The 17475-nt window shown below is 43.3% G+C and overlaps 2 protein-coding genes across 14 annotated transcripts in view; one reads left to right on the plus strand and one right to left on the minus strand.

Annotated features, from left to right (window-relative positions):
• Positions 1–16691, minus strand: part of KIF1B (kinesin family member 1B) — an 83842-nt gene extending 67151 nt beyond the window's left edge. For 6 of the 13 annotated variants that reach the window (XM_058854911.1, XM_058854910.1, XM_058854909.1 and 3 more), the window contains exons 1-2: positions 16463–16690; positions 11444–11625 (exon numbers count right to left, since the gene is read on the minus strand). In XM_058854911.1, the coding sequence (XP_058710894.1) occupies positions 11444–11549 (106 nt within the window). In that variant the 5' untranslated portion in view covers positions 11550–11625; positions 16463–16690. Of the gene's footprint in view, positions 1–11443; positions 11626–12834; positions 12936–16462 lie in introns of those variants that run through there. The other 7 variants (XM_058854904.1, XM_058854903.1, XM_058854901.1 and 4 more) reach the window with 4 other exon arrangements.
• LOC131587507 (proline-rich protein 2-like) lies at positions 16268–17158 on the plus strand. The gene has a single exon (XM_058855442.1). It carries the CDS (start codon positions 16268–16270, stop codon positions 17156–17158), a length of 891 nt encoding a protein of 296 aa, XP_058711425.1.
• The last annotated feature ends 317 nt before the right edge of the window (positions 17159–17475 follow it).

Consider the following 17475-nt stretch of genomic DNA (forward strand, 5'->3'; position numbering starts at 1 on the left):
CACAGAGCAACCAGGTGGGTGCTGCCAGCATTAGTGATGTCTGATGTAGTCTGGGTTTAAAACTGGTCATCAGGCAGGCAATAATGTGATTAAAACACCTAGAAGATGATGAGATAACTAAGAAACCAGGAATTCAAACTGAAATAATGACCTCACTTGCAGGTATCTATTACACCAAGCATCATCTTTGGGGGGCCAAGAAAACCCATGAAATCTAGCCACTTTTAAAGCAAGCTAATGGGTACTTCTGAAGTATATTCTGAACTTAAAAGACTTCTCATAGTACAGGTAAGCTTTATCCTAAAAGTTCATGTGCCAAACTGGGAAAAAAAGAAATGACAATGCAGAAATTAGACTGAGTTGGCAACACTGATTTTATGTACCCTGTTTCTCAACCTGCTGTTTTCTGCTGAACAAGGAATCAAATACAATTAAAACAGAAAGAGGACTCTCTCCAGTCTCTCCAATATCCACAAGAATACTCAGAGCTTTTCAGTTACTTTCTTTGGTTTTTAAACCATGCAAGGCCAAGATGAATTATCTTAGTGAATCATGAACTAGGTCGTCATTTATCTCTTCTCCCCACAGCAGCCTCACCGCACAGTCCACACGCTAATGGTTTAATTACAGAGCCTCAGGAAATGAGAAAGGCAATAAGGCAAGCGATCACAGCAGGAACTCATTAATAGTCTTTTTATCTTACAGAATAAATTTGTTTATCTGCTATTTCAAAGGTCCAATGTGGCAATTAACTCTTCTGTTTGCAAACTGACACTGCTGCTTTGTGCTGCAGCTATAATTACCATCAGCATGGCACCAGAGCAGCTCTGAATGCTGGAGTTAGCCAGTTTCTGAGAAAATCCCTCTTTCAGGCCCCTTGCTCCACCAAGAGCCAATTTATTAGGTCATGGGGTATCTTCTAGCTTTCCACAAGCTAAGCTTTCTGCACCAGAGACACTGGAAGGGATATTTGGCAGAATCGCTGTCTGCTACACCACTGCTACTGAAACAGGTCCCACCTGGAACCCCCAGCTGAGAAGGATGAAACAAGCTGAGGATGATATTTCTCTGCTGCAGTGCGTGAAACCTCTTCTGGGATCAAAGCAGCAATCACAGCAGGGGTTAATGCCTGTCCTTTTCCTTTGGAATGAAAGGCCAAATAAAAGACATGGGAATGTTCATGGGATTAAAATATTTTCTACAAATCATTGATTTGGTTGAGAGAGATAGATGCCTGTATTATTACTTTTCTTTATTTGAATAATGAATTTCTGGAAATTCTGAATAATAAGCTTCTCCTTAAGAAATAATATTTAGATCTTTTCTGCCTTTGTATGCAAATAAAGTAATTACACGTCATAAACTGAGATAAACAGAAGTGCACTGTGTGAACAGCTCTGCAGCAGTACCCACGTGAAGCAGCTCATTTAGTACCCACTGCCATGCCCACCTAGAGACACAGCCCGCATTTTAAAAGCTTCATCTCCCCTTACACTTGTACAGTGAGCCAAGCTGAGCTGCTTCACGCCATCCCAAGTTTCTTTAAGCAGGAGTAATTCACATATTCTCTGGAGCTCAAGCAATTTAAACAATTCTTATTTGCTGCTTAACTGTTTACATTTGGTGGACTTTTTGATACCTGTAACTACAAACATTTTATATCTGACCAACAGGTAAGGAAACACTGAGTTTTAAAAGAAATTTTTTCACACCAAACAATCTAATTTTTTTTAGAATTATATAATTCTAAAAAATATAATTATATAATTCACCAAATACTGCCTGGTCCTTGTACAGGACAAGTACATAGTAGGAACAGTACAGAGGAATAAAAGGAAAAAGCAGGAGCACACTACATGGAAGAATTATACTTTTAGATGTGCTCTGCCAACAGTAACAGACCAATCTTCACAAAACATTTGGATTTTAACATAGCCTTACTTAAACAGGCAACTTCATCTTTTGGCATTTTTATTTCCACAGTCCATCCCACTTGTTCCTTAATTAACATTTTATATACCATCCACCATCTGCTTTACCAGCTAGCACAAAAATAACATATACTTCCAACCTTTCAAATCTATGAGCTCAAATTCATCCCTTGTATTTTAACAAACATTGTAGCAATACTTGAAAGACCACTATTGAAATAGTACCCATATATTTCATAATTTGCATTATATTGCGTTCCTGTTGTCATTTTGGACATCCAAATTTTTTGCCTTATAATCCAATTTTCATTTTTGAAGCTGAAATTCAAAAAGCACAGGTCAAATATGCACTTTGTTTTACAGTTATAAACAGAGTGTGGAGCACAACTGAGAGCTGATGCAAAGTTAAAATTTTCTAGGGTATTTCCAACTGGAAGCAGCATTCTGTCTTTCTGAACACACACAAACATATTCCCACTTCAAGCCTTCATTTCTGGACTTACACTTCCAGTCTCCTTTAAAACTAACCAAGTAAACAGACAGTGGGAAGCCTACAAACTGGAGGAAAAAAAAATCCACAAAAGCATGGAAACTTAGCCAAGATCAGCCTCCTCATTCCATTCCCGTCTACTCAGTCACATAAATATTTTTGCAGGCACAAAGAATGACTAGAAGTGCTTCTTAACCACTCCAAACTCATATCAGATTATGACACTGAATTTGCAGTCCAAGCCTGATCTGTTCTCATCCCAGTCATGCTCCTCAGCATGTCACAAATCTGGCAGATTAGAAATTATCTGCACTTCTGTATCTGGGGATGCCGAGAACACGTAATTCCTTCTAATAAGCTCTTGGAGCAGAGAGACAGAGTGCAAAGCACTCGAGAGGCAAGAGCTGCAACTATTCTGTTGCCCTCTGCATTCAAAGTCAAGGCAGTGGAGTCACCCGGCAGGGCCCGCTGGCAGCCGCCAGGCGCTGGGCCCTGGGGCAGCCCCTCAGAGAGGCAGCGGCACCCCGACCGCCCCTCAGAGAGGCACCGGCACCGCCAGCCCGCCCCTCAGAGAGGCACCGGCACCGCCAGCCCGCCCCTCAGAGAGGCACCGGCACCGCCAGCCCGCCCCTCAGAGAGGCACCGGCACCGCCAGCCCCTCAGAGAGGTACCGGCACCGCCCGCCCCCCCCTCAGAGAGGCACCGGCACCGCCCGCCCCTCAGACCGACACCGGCAGCCCGGCCACCCCTCAGAGCAGCGCGGGGAGCTCCGGAGCGCGGCCCCCGCAGCCCGGCCGCCCCTCAGAGCGGCACCAGCAGCACCACGGCCCCCGCCTCCGCCTGCCATCAGCTGCTGCATACGCTGGGCTAGCAAGGGGGTCAAGGGACGGACAACTGAGGGGTTTTTAAAAACAAACAAACAAACAAACAAACAAACAGTTCCTAATCAGAAATGACACCCAATTATGATGAAAGTCGAGTATGGCACTGGAAAAACCAACCTTCCCAGATTTGTGCAACGCAGCCTGCTTTGTCGTTAACATCTGCCATTCCCATACTGCTACCATAACAAGGCAATCTGAGGGGACAAAACCTCTTTAATTTCTACATACGAAATAAAATTAGATTTCTTCTCACGAGGAGAGGCTTCACACCAGCCTCAACAATTCTCCCCGTGGCAGCATTATTCCAGCTCAAGCACACATTCCTACCAAATGCCAGCACTCAGTGATAACAGCTAGCAAGAAAAGCACTGTCTTCACTTTTGATCTCCTTAATTATTAGTAAAGAAACAGGCAGACATTTCCAAAAATCATTCTGATATCGACAGAACTTTGGAAGGGGCAACTTCTGAGAAAAAATACAAAATAATTAATTTCTATGCCTTCCTCAAACTCTGTTTGGATGAATATAAGCACTAGTTTTATTATGTTTGAATGAACAATTTATCCAAGGAAAAATATCTGGGGCTTTCAGAATCGACTCCACAAGACCAACTTAACATTAAATACAGAGTCTCTTAAAAAACACGGGTCTGGAAAATATATCTGCACCATCTGTAGACTAGAATGACAACAATGGGAACATGTTCCTTACAGAGAGCAGGGTGGAGCAGGCATTATTTGCTGGAACGTGAATAACACCACAAAGACACGTTTAATACAGGCTCCTTTCCTAGGCATACGCTGCAATCAGATCTATGGCCATAGTGCTTTTGTAAGACTTTCAGGGCTGTTATTATAAGAGATAAATGAAGGGAAATGGACACTTCCAGCCCATGAAGCAGTGCTTGCTTTTCAAAGCATTGTTTGCATTTTTCAAATCATTAAAAGGGAAGGAAACCAAGTAGAAGCTAAGAACAGCTCATTTGGAATTCAACCGGATTCTCTCCCCACTGTGGAATTCCAGCCCTGCACTGGGAGAAAGGTTGGCTGGGGGAGGGAGTCAGGCTCAGCAGCACCAGAGCAATGCCAACGCTCACAGAAGCTGCTGGAAAGCCGCTCTCATCCTCAGCTGCTCTTAGATCCAGGAGCTATAAATACCAGCTCTCCAGCTGGTGTTCTTGGAGAACAGCACGCCAGCAGGCTCTGCAGCAGGCAGGAGCCAGCCGAACCAGACTGGTCTCCCTGGCTGAAAAGCTGACCCAAAACCATTCCCAAACTTGCACTGTCAACGGATTACCTGGGAACGTCCTAGTGCCGAGGCATTGGGTCAGGTCTGTGTGTGGGGCTGGCTGACAGCTCCAGCTGAACTCGGGGCTCTGCTTTCTGCCTCAAGACAGGTAAAACAGGACCTCCCTTCACCTGCTCCTCTGACTTGACATCACCAAGAGCCAATGGCCTCTCCTAAGAGCATCTTCACCTTCAGACACATGCCAGCAATACATTAAGAGAACAGCACGTAGCACTGGAATCCTGGGGAGTCAGGTCTTAGGGATTTCAGGCCAGTAATTAAGTCAGTTTGGTCAGTTCTTAATAGTGGACGTCCCTGGAAGAATCTGTGTAGTGAATGAAAATATCCAATTCTTAAGGTAGTTCCTATTAACAATTTGCATTCTCTTTACTTCTACTTGCATACTGAAAGGTGGCAGTTTATTTAAGCATTTGATAAAAAGAATCACCTCTAGAGGCCTAGTTCTATGTCGGTGGGCACTAATTCTGAAGGGGAAGCATTTCACGTGGAGAATCACCACTGACGAACTGTTCAGGGTTCATTAGTAATTCCTCTCTGCTATAGTTCCATAGTAACTATACACAATGTAGTCTAACTGCATTTAACGTCAGCTGGAGCACCCTAGTCATCATCCCACAGTCTCACTCCAGAACCTGCATTTGCATCTCTAGCATTTAAAGATCATTACATACTCAACTTCCCCCACTCCTCAAAGTCACCTTCTAAATTTTTTTAACAGTGCAGAATTAACACTTCAAGCTATTTTTATTTAATCGTGAGAAAGGCTTTAGAAAGAAAATCAAGCACCCAAAAAATCCACATATTTACTTCTTCTCCAAAAAATATTCCAGGCTTGTAGCAAAACATATGAGCTGTAAATACTGCAGGGCATTCAGAGACAGTGACTAAGAGAGACTTGTGGACACAGAAATCCCCAGTGCTGCAAAACACAGGGAACTCTAATGCATATATTGGTAACAGGGCAGTCATCAGAAGAGTGTGGGTAACCTCTGCTATTGTGACCTCTTTGATTTGTCTTTCAAACCTCAACCACAAGAGCATTCAGGCATCCTCCATGTGACACCATTTATCTCCCCACAAACAGCCTGTTTTGATAACACACCCACCACGAATGCAGTGCAGTATTATCATACTGGACAAGCATTCATTTAGCTTGCACCACTAACAAGGATTTACGGACCAGAAAAATCAGGGTAGGGGTGAAGTGACATTCCTGCAATGCTGTTTATTTTCCCAAGACAACCTCATCATGCAAAATACAAATAGAAATCATTAGAAACACTTGGAAAAACAAACAAACAAACAAGAAAACCAAGCTGTATGCTTTAAGAACCAAGGCTTTATGGCAGGCACAAGACATCAGAAAGGGAATATACTTATTTTTTTGAGATATCTAAAATTATTTTCATAAGACAGCTTGTGAGTCAAAACTATACCAATGAAAGAGATGGCTGAATTATTGGTGATGTTACCATACTCTATGAATCTCTCAATAGTTTTGACTTTTGTATTATATTTCAAGTACCACCAATTTAGACAAACATGCAATAAATCAAAAGCCTTTTAAGTTCAGTCCTGCTTTCCCAATCATTTTTAATTTGCCCCAGAACAACTGCATAAAGCAGTACACACCTTAGAAGAAAAAAAAAAGTAAAGGAAAAAAACAAAAGAAAACAGAAATTAAAATTAAATGTTTCTGTATTAATTTTTTTTGTTTGTTTTTTTGTTTGTTTTGTTTGTTTTTTATTTAAACATGTAAGTCTAGAACTGAAGTTTATACACCTTAGGGAGAAAAAAACCTCAAACAACAGAACAACCATTAGAAGAAATACACTGTTTTTTTTCCCTACAGCCCCTACAAATTAACTCCAGAATGTCTTACCAAGGTTTTCTGATGCCAAGGATGCCTGGATGAGAAGCTGACAGCCATATGTCTGCAGCAGCAGCTGGGACTATTGTTGCTGGCAGATGGGACCACTCCACTAGGCCTATTTTTATTAAACATCCAATACCTTCAGCAGCCACATAAGAACCTGCCAGCATTACTGAAACACAGAGACTACTGCTGGTTTAAAATCCCAACACGTAATTTCCAGTGCTGACCTGAGGATCCAGGTGCACTCAGCCCTTCCAAGACAACCTGGACTGTGCAAGTGCACCCTTCCACTGGTGTCATTTCTGACAAACCATTTCTGTCATTTCAAAACAAAACACACAGAAATCACAGATGAACTAGAGTTTGAGAACTTTGCTTCACTCTGTCACTTGCACATACAAGGTGCTAAACCCTATTTTCATTCATCTAGTGCACAATTAATTGCAACAGACACATTCCAAGTAGGGTACTTCCTTATTTCCCTTTTTCATTTGTTTTGTTTTTTACACATGCATTTAGATTTTTAAAAGAATAAGCCTGCTGGGCTCTTTGCTAGTGATTAGTATTTAAATGCTGTCTTGTATCTACTAGTTTGAACCTCTGCTTCAATTTCATTTGTTTTTATTTATGCATTATTTACTTGCAGGCCAGATTATCAAATCATTTCCACAAAAAAAACCTCAAACCAAACAAATCAACCAAAAAATCAAACCAAAACAAAAAAATCCCTCAAATAAACAAAAGCCAAACCAGAAAAAGCACAACACTTGGGGAGTCCTTAGGCACAGAACAGCTTCTTTTTTCAGCTCAATAACCCAGGGCAGCAGCTGCCAACCTTGTTTATATTTGTTACATTTGAAAAGCCCATACTAGAATGAGCACAAGAACTACTGACACACAAAACACTCGTAGATCTATAGCTCAGCTTTCATGTATTACACTGCACTATCTTTTTCCCACTCACAACGAAACATTCATTAATTAACTGGACAGGAATAAGTAATTAATACATTGTGGGCAAGATGCATTGGTGTAAACCTTTCTGAACAAAAATTGGAAAAAGCAGGAATTAAAGACAAAACATATTCAGTCAGGATATGCTGAAAAACACGATCTATGCTTTAATTATTAATTTCAAATCCACTTGTGAGTTTGGTCATGATAAGCCACCTATTCAGTAATTTAAATAATATACCCTTCAGAAAGGAACTCCAAATGAAAACATCATTTTGGCCAACTGAATTCACTTGCTTAGCAGGTGCTTTTGAAAACAAAGCTCATGTTTCTTAGGATGACTTCTAAGTGACAATTATTTTAAAAGATGGCCTTTTCTGAAATTAATCCCATTCAGTTACTGTTTTGATGGAGTTTCTTAATTACTAATTTGATGGTGACATTACCTTTCCTTTGGGAAGTATTTTGCATTCCCAAGTAAACTTAAAGAACAGAATTTTACACCTTATAACTTGTCCTAAGATTCCTCCATTACCCCTACCCCCACTTCTCCCATGTCCACTGAAGAACTTCTGGCAGTATCATTCAAATGGATCCCATCTGCAAATAGATATGATGAGAGCAGCACTGGCCTTCCACCAAATTCCAGCCCCTTAAAGCAGTCAGCACACACGACTTCAGCTCAACTGCAGAATCTCAGTTTGGAAATGTGTATTTAAGACATAAAGACTGACAATTTAAGTGCAAGATGCAAAATAGCAGAGCAGACAAAAAAAAACCCACCCAAACAAACAAGACAAATAATATGTTTCAAGTACTGATTTTAAAATTTCCATATTTTGCATCCTTCCAGCAGAAAAACAGAAGTCCCAATTACTCACAGGGTCCTTAACATTATGGGTTAAAGATCTTACTACGAATTCTCTTTTTCAGAGATTAAGATACCTAAAACTGTATTCAGCTGCACTGTCATTTTTTAAACAGTGAGAAATCATAAAGACAGAGACCTACTATGAATCTTGATCTCCTAGAAGGAAATGACATTAAAGCCAGATAGGATAACAAGTCAATTCTGTAGGAGTGCAGAAGCAAATTATGCTGTTTTGCTTCTAAAGCAAAGAACTGTGTAACAAAATTGAGCATAAGCTTTCTAACCCAGAGGGACGTTTTGCTTTGCTGGCAAGCACCCTGTGAATGACAGGCAATCCCCAAAGCTGTAAACAGCCAAATTCACATAAAAACTGCCGAACAAAAGCAGCATGTCAGGCAACAACCCTGGTGGCATTCTGACTTCAAGAACCTACTTCATTATGTATGTCAAAAAACACTCCTTTTCTCACACATTCATCTAAAATTATTTATTAATAAAGTATACCAGTCATACATTTAATTATCTGTATCTTTTTACGGTTTTTAACATAATCCTGAGCACTTTGCCTCAGTTGCACTGTAATGCAGTAGCGTCTGCCAATACATTTATGAAATTCAGACTTTGACAAAGTTTAAACGCAGGACTCACAAAGGATTTGCAGAATAGCTCAGTCAATCAATACATACAGAATTTAAAGTTCAAGTAACTGTCAAAATCCTTTCTTAGCTATCAGACTTCACAACGTCTCATCAATCCAGTATCACGACAGCCCATTAGGCTTTAATTCCAAGATAAGGGAACTTAAACTGTCTTGGAGGCTTAAAATAGTCACTACTCAGTGTATCACATCCTCTCAGGTTTGCCTCCTGTCAACTTGATCAGTGCATAAATGAAAAAATAACCTTCTCAGAGGCAAGATATCTAAACCTTGATCACTTCACTGGCACATTTGTAGGTGTGAAGCAGGAACTCCTCAGTCTAGAATTACTACTTAATTTCCTTTATTTTCAAATTGCTGCATCAGATATGAGTCTCAGATACACTAATTTCACTTTATGTGCTCAGCTTTTAGTCAGCAAGTTCAGACCTTAATAATGAGAAGTTCAATAATGTAACTGGGGCTGCAAAACACTGAGCAACATGAAAATGAAAGAGTCTTTGGAAGAACGGCACTTATGCCCCCACAATCTAACACGCAGCCCAAAAGCAGCCCACCTGAAGAATTTCAGCTGGAAATTGTGTCACACAACTTGGTTAGGAAGATTCTTTAGCAAAAATATTTCTGCTGGTTTTTTCCCCGCCAAACAATGCCTTATTCATATCCTTTATTATACAATCCTCTTTTGTTCAAGCTACTCCTCTGTCCATTCCTTTCTTGTATTTCTCCTCTAAGAGGGAAACACAGGGAAAAAATATCCCACTGATTGTAACAATGTTTAACCACTGCAACTGATGATTCCTTTCCACAGCCTGTAATGGCCCCGATGACTTAAACCTGACCATCTGTCACATCACCCAGCTTGATCCGAGCCACAGCACTCAAATAAAAGGCTGCAGATTAGAACATTTCAGAGTATAAAATACAGCAAAAGAAGTAATTTCTGTAGAGACATTTCCAATTAGATAAAGCTGAAGTATTTTTCTCCCTTTGAAAGCTGATGCAGCTTCTTGGAAATGTGTCACTGTCGTGCAGCTCCAGCGTTCAGAAACAGAACCAGAGTCTGGCCACAGCTCCAACTCAGCCAAACAAACTGCAGGACACTGAGTGCTCCCCCTTGTTGCTGTGCCACAAACGAGGTGCTTCCACAGGCTCCTGCGATTCAAACACCTTAAGCATCTAAAATTCCAGCAAGAAAAGCTTTACAGAGGTACCCAGTGGTGCTGCTGGAGCCCAGAGCTTGGTGGCATTTCCATAACAAATGTCCTCCAATGAAGTCTGCAGCTCCCCCACTCTACACGGGGGCCCAGTGATGGCACAAAAGCACCTGTTCCATATGAGATTACTCCAAACCCCTCCCATCCCTACCTTAAACGGAAATTTTGAAATCCAACCCCAAAAAAGTTTATTTGTGTAGTACTGCCCATAAGGTCTGAAGATAAGAACTTTCCACACTAAAAAACAAGCTCTCTTGACACCTCTTTTCCAATGAAACCATAAATACTACATAGTTTGACCACAACCGTGACTTAAATTCTATTGCAGAAGCACAAGCAAGCTGACGTACAACCTCAGCAAAAAAAAGCAAGGGAGAGGCCTGTATGAAACCTCCTTTGTGTTAACAGGCATGAGCAAACACTCAAGTAATCACACAGAGAAATAACTCAGAGCTCTTGGAGTGTCGCTTCCTACAGCTGCAGACAAGACGGCTCTACTTGATTACCTAAGAATGAAAAACTGCCCCAAGAAGAGCAGTTTATGGGCAGGGCTCTTGTTCTGCACATGAGGAACGACACTCCCTCAGATGCTGTCAATACTGCCTTGACCTCAGCTACGAAAAACAACCAACCCAACAACCAAACAAGGTGTGCCCACACACAGTTTCCCACAGAACAGCATTCTCCAAATTACACCCACAACAATTATATAGGAAGCTTAACACTTCTAATTGGTTAGAGAAGAAGATGATTTTATGTCTGTTATTTTGCTGTCATTCAGACACCTGCTCTGGAAAAGCATCAAACTTGATACCCTTTTCATCTCAGCTTTCTCACCCAAATTATGTTCTTAACCAAAAGCACATTCTGCAGAAATAAAGCACCAGATCCAAGCAGGACTTAAACCCCTGCAATTATCATGTGAGGGTCTGCAATTTATCCCTGCATGTGTCTACCCACATGACATTCCCAAACACTGAAGTTCACAAAAAGGTTTTCATTTTGGTACTCCAATTTTTCTGTAGAATTTTCAGATCAGCAGAAGCAAACACCATAAACAACTGCATAAAAATCAAGATACTTAGTATTTAGTCACATTCAGAGGTAATGACAGCCTCAGAAAAGCAGAATAACTAAAAGATTAATTCTACGTGATATAATGTACACAGTTCTCAGTCTGACAGAAGAAAATATTTAAGTAGGAAGTTTGGGAACAAAAGAAAGACTCCCTTACTAGATTAAAATAAACTTACTGGTTGAATTGCCTTGCATCTGGATGATGCATTTGGACTCTTTGCTGGTTTCTCGGGAATTGAAAGGCCGCACCCGAACAGCCACCTTCACGGAAGCCCCCGACATCCTGGCTGCTTGTAGTACAGTCAAGGAATTCAAAGTGATCAAGAGCCTTTCAAGTTATCCTTCTTGTTGGTGTTTTCTAAGGAGAAAAACATCATTTAGTTATTTACAGCTATTGTATTCAAGATGTTGATAAAATTAGGAAGGTTCAAAGTTACTTCATAAATTCAATTTCTGCTTTGCAGATCACCACCCTTCCCCCCAAAAGGTGCCACTTCAAAGCCAGAACTGGAAATACACTTCTCAGTACCTGTTCACTGTCTCCCTATTCAAAAGTTTCTGTCACCTGAAGCAGTTCTTTTGAAGTGTACAAATATTTGTTTTCATTACTTGGTTTTCTTCCAGAAAGTATGGATGCCAATACCAAAATAAATATCTGGTTACAACATGTGTTAGGCTTAACCTAACAAAGATAATTTTAGCAGTAAAGACACAGCTACTTAAATTTCATCATGAGGCAATGACCATATACCCCATATCCAGGTTCCTGCATGGCCAATCCTTGCTGCCACAATGCTTCAGCAGTAATATTAAAACCAGCTCAAGTGTCATGGGCCACAGCTCACTGACTTTCAATACAAATGACTCCAGAGAAAAGGCTGCACCCTTAAAGAACCCCTTGCAGTCCTGGGAAAGTCCTCCTCTCAAAGGAAATAACTCATCAACTACTTACTACATATCTACTGATTAAAGGACATGCTGTAAGGAAGAAGAAGAATCGAGAATTATTGCCTTCAGGGTAAATATTACTATCTATGTTCAGGTAAATGTCCACCATTAAATTCATCTCCATCATCAAAAGACTTGTTCAAATCCTACCACATCTAAATGATGGAGCACTTTTGTTGCAGGAAACTATCCCTGACACCCACTATCCAAACTTCAAGGCATGTCTGAGACAGTGTTGGAATGCAGGGTTACAAAGATTGGTTTGTTTGTATTGATGTCAACCAGCCTTTTCCATTAGAAGAAAGGTTTTCAGCTGTTCTCCAACTGAGAAGTTAAATTTACTGCCACAGGAGATGGTCAGTACTGAAGTCTAACAGCCTCAAAAAGCAATAATACTCAAAGACTAAATCCTACTAAAAAGCTCCTACCTTTGGCTAGGAAAGCTTCCATTGCATAGACACACAGAACCTGTGTGACTAGAGTGAGAAAATATTATTTCTGTTTGATTTATCCTCATATCCTAAATATCTGCTATGGCCACTGCTGAAGAGAGGATTCAGAGCTGGATTAATCCTTGGCCTGACTCAATGCAGTCATTTCTATCTGGAACCTGACTTACCCTGGGCAGAACTCAACTCTGCTCAACCATGCACCCAGAAATCCTGACATCTTCCCTGGTTATCAACACACCACATATCCAGTGAAATGCTCATTTCAGGCCTGTGATCACAGAAGTGCAAAACTTACTAGCAGCTCTAAAGCAGAAGCATTTTAGCTCTAAAGTTAAGTTCCACACTTGGTAAAAGTACTTATACATGCTTAATTCAGGTTATGACACATTTTCCCACAGTACAAGAAGTCTTTAATAAAACTGCAATACTTCATTAATGCCATCACATGGTAAAGGCAGAAATTAAATTACTCCCCCAAGTAGAAGCAATTTAAAGCATTTCTTACTTTTGCAGGTACCTGAGGTATCTCATCAGACTTGAAGAATGTCTTTAAGGGCAAGCCAACTGAAACTCAATGTCACTGGTACAGCAAAGTGGTTGAGTAATGATTAATGAAACAGCCACACCACCAGCTCGGGGTTAGTGAGGAATTTTAAGAAGCTTCACTAAAATCTGGAACGTAGCATAGAGCAGGGAAGTACTGGGAACGAATTCACCTGATGCTCTGGGTTGCTCTTGGGACTGCTTCACTCCCTCCTGCCCAGCAGTGCCTTTGTGTGGAACAAAGTATCAAACACACAGTTTCCTTAAAAACTGCTTCCCCCAAAGAACCCAGCCTGGATTTTGGCTCTCCCTCCCCAGCAGGCCCCTGGCACCAGAACCTGAGCCCTCAGCTGAGAGCCAAGTGACGAGACACAACCCACACCTAAGGTACAACTGACCCTAAGATTGCTGTTCCACACAGCAATGGCCACATGGCCACACAGCCTCCTCTTTATCAAACACTATTTAATAATCTGTCAAGCTCACAGTGACACAACCTACTCTGCCAACGTCTTCTTAAAACATTGTTTATGAAATGTAGGGGGTTTGTTTTCCCTTCTTACTGTGGAGTCCCACAAAGAATTTTTTTCTGATGTTTTCATAAAAACACCTCTCAGAACACTGCATTAATTTCTGCAGATATATCTGGGAAGCTGGCAAACAGAGTGGGATGAAGGAATCATCTACTTTAAAATATATATCCATATATATGTTCTCAAGTACCTCTAAACGTCATATTCACAATAAGAAAGCATGAAAATCACACCTCCAGAGACTCCATATGCACTAGCTAAATGACAGACTTGTTTGAAACACAACTGTGAAGAGACTCTCACAGATCAGATCACAAAATCACCTGCAACACAAAAATGTAACTGCTGGACTTCTGCAGCTACCAATTTTTCCCAACCCTAAATTTTGTGCTGACGGGAAATTAAATTTGGTATAATTTGAAATCTCTTTTGTTCTCAACTCTGCTATTTTTCATAGCTAAAGTTAGCAAAACACCTACTGGTATTTGCAGATGGATTTCAGATGTTTTGAGTATCAATTCACTATACAAGTTTTAATTTTCATTAATAAGAAAATTAACCAAAACCAACATAATTTGCCAAGCTTTCCATACATTTAAGCTGTTGGAGTTTTGAGAGGTTTTTCCATTTACCAGTAACGTTAACTGGTCATAATAATTTATAAAGGCAGCATTGCCCTCCTCACACAGAATGGTAAAACAAGGCAAAATAAGCCCCAAGTTACACAGCATTACAGATAATAAACTGCAACTGGTTTTTCAGGGTTCACATTTACCAGCAGTACCACTTCCTACCACAAAATGCTGACTACAGTGTGGAAACATAACTTGAAAAAGAGAAAATCAAAATATACAATACAGTCTGTGGTACAGATTTAGACAAATAATATTCATAAAAGACACTTTTTTTGAATGTTCATTATAGGCTTAGAAGGCTGCCATTCATGCTAGAATGAATCATGTCCCCAGTGTCTTGGAAGGATCCTACTCGCTGTGTCTCTTTTAACATTCAGTCTGCATGAACCCAGCCAGGAACCAAGAAGGGAACTGAGCCTTGAGGTAATCTACCACTGGCTCCAAAACAGGTGCTAGAGGACAGTCGAGTTGTTCAGAGAGTTTCATCAGCAAAAAGCAAATGCTACATTCCAGTTTTACACCTATTTGAAACTAAAGATACCCATCCTGTAAGTCACACAGTGAGATTTTAATATTAAGGTGTGTCATTAAAAAAATCATCTAAATATCTTGTCTGTTTATTGGTATTCAAGCTGACAAACCCAGTTGGGTTGATGAATCACCCTTCACAGGCTCAACTAGATCTGGGCTTTCACAAAAATATTTGAATAAACATTAAGACTTGAATACTTGGATGTATTTGAAAGTTTTGGCAAACCAGTTTTTATGCAATGTCAAAATACAAACACATTGCTATTTATTTAAGTAAAGTTACAACAGAGCAGGGATTTAGATTCAAATTATTATTTATAGAAGCAGAGAAGTCTGCAGCAAGCTCGAAGTGGTTACAAAACAATGTTCAAAATCTATATCTCTGCATTCAAAAAACCCACTCAAACTCACCACAAATAAAGAAGAATCACTTTTATTTAAGATAACCAGTCATATACCAGATAACTGTATTATATCTGCATATCAAAGAATGTGCCAAACACAAAAAAGTGGTTTGTAACTGCATCAGTGCACGAGCTCTGAAGAAATAAAACAAGGGCAGAGATTAGAGCACGGGAAGTGGCAGAGCAGCTGTTTGGGGCAGTGGGGGTCTCTGAGCCCCCAGCAGAGGCAGTTCCAGGTGCCGCACGAAGCTCGGGCAGCGCTGCCAGTGCGATCCCTCAGCTGAACTCGCACACGCTCTGTTATATCTGGACCAGGTGCAGCTGCCAGATCGAGCAGCGCTGCAGAACTTGGCGAGGCACAGAAACCCGATCACATGCACACATGGCTATTTACCAACACTGGATTGTGCAACAGCAAAAAGAACCGAGCTAAAAAGGATCTGGAAGCAAAGAGAGATATCCTTCAGAACGCAGAATCTGCTACGAACGCATCTGCACTCCGGAATGCAGACAGAAATTCATCATCTGCTTCTGGCGAATTCTCCAGCGCCGCAGGCGCTGCCCCCGTTCCGGCGAGGCCCCGGAGCGCCAGGCCCGGCCCCGCCGCCCCCCGCCCGGGCTCCGGGATTGCCGCCTCATCCTCCCAACATGGCGGGCCCGGCCCGCCGAGAGCCCCGCGCCCCTCCCGAGCGGCGCCCGCCGCACCGGCCCGGCCGCCAGCAGCGACAAGGGCGCGGAGCGAGGCCTCGGGAAAGCGGGGAGCGGCCGCCGGGGGAAAAAGGAGAGGAAGGGAAGGGAAGAAAGGGAAGCGATGGGAGGGAGAGAGGGAAGCGATGGGAGGGAGGGAGGGAAGCGTCCCGGGGGACGAGGAGATGGCATCGGGCAGATGGCAAGGCCGAGCGCGGCCCCACGCCCTTGCGCCGCTGCCCTGACAGCTCCAGGATATCCAGTGCTATGCATCCATCCATCCATCCGTCCGTCCGTCCGTCCGTCCGTCCGCCCCCGCTCCCGGCCTCAGCCCTCCGCGGGGCCCCAGAGACGCGCACGGCGGCATCGCCGCCTCCCCCTCCGCATTACGGCATCACCCACCCACCCCCGCCCCGCTCCGGGCCCTGCTGGCGCAGCGGCCCCTCAGCGCAGCCCCCTCACCTGGCGCGGGCTGGCCGCGGGACGCGGGCGCTGCGGGGTCAGCAGCCGGCGCGGCAGCGCAGCGAGAAAAACCCGGCCATCCCCATCGCCGCCTCCAGCGAGGCCGGGAGACCCCCCCCGCCGCCGGGAATGGAGCGGGAAGGGCGAGGGAGGGGAGAAAGGGGAGGGAGGAGAGCGAGGCCGCGCCGGGAGGAACGGGCGCCGCGCTCGCCCCAGCGCCGCTCCCGCACTGCCGGAGCGCGCGCCCGCCCCGCGGGGGGAGCGCCCCAGCTCCGCCAATCGCCGCGCGCCGCCCCGCCCCCTCCGCACAGTCAGCCAATGGCGCGGCGCGGAGCCCGCGTGAGCCCGCCCCCGCCCTGTCAATCACAGCCGGCTGCGCCGCCAGCGCCCCCTGGCGGTTCCCGGCCGCAGCGGCACCGCCCTGAGAACCGAGCCCTGCGCCGCGCCGGCGCGGGGAGGCGGGGCCTCGCCAGCTCCAGCCAATCAGAACCCGCGATGCAAATCACGCCTGCGCCCTCGGAGCCAATGGGAAGCTGCAGCCGTGGCCCCGCCCCCCGCGCGGGGAAGGGGCGGGACCCGCGGGCGCTGCTCCCGCTCCGGGCTCACCGCGAATCCCGGATCCCGGATCCCGGATCCCGATCCCCGATCCCCGATCCCGGATCCCGGATCCCCGATCCCCTGGCACTCGGATCCTAAACCAGGCCTAAGGGGGTGGGATTAGGAATCCTCCCTCCCTCCCTTCAAAACCTTTCTTGCGCAGCCCGAGTCATATTTTTGACCGCATAATGTATTATTAAACCTCATAATGTATTAAATTTAGTCGATTAACTCTCATACTTTCAATAATTTAACGCATATTCTCATAGTAAAATTTTATTTTTGTGGCTTTAAGTTCCTCCTTATTAGTAATTTGGTAATTTCTGCTGTTAGAAACTGGCTCGTGTTTAAGCACTTTGAAGAAAATCATGTTACATGAAACGCCTTAATTACATATATTGCATACACCATCATGT

This window comes from Poecile atricapillus, chromosome 22 (assembly GCF_030490865.1).
Source record: "Poecile atricapillus isolate bPoeAtr1 chromosome 22, bPoeAtr1.hap1, whole genome shotgun sequence".
Taxonomy (NCBI): domain Eukaryota; kingdom Metazoa; phylum Chordata; class Aves; order Passeriformes; family Paridae; genus Poecile; species Poecile atricapillus.

Coding starts and splice junctions, on each gene's coding strand:
- LOC131587507 (XM_058855442.1), top strand. CDS start 16,268: ATGCATCCATCCATCCATCCGTCCGTCCGTCCGTCCGTCCGTCCGCCC.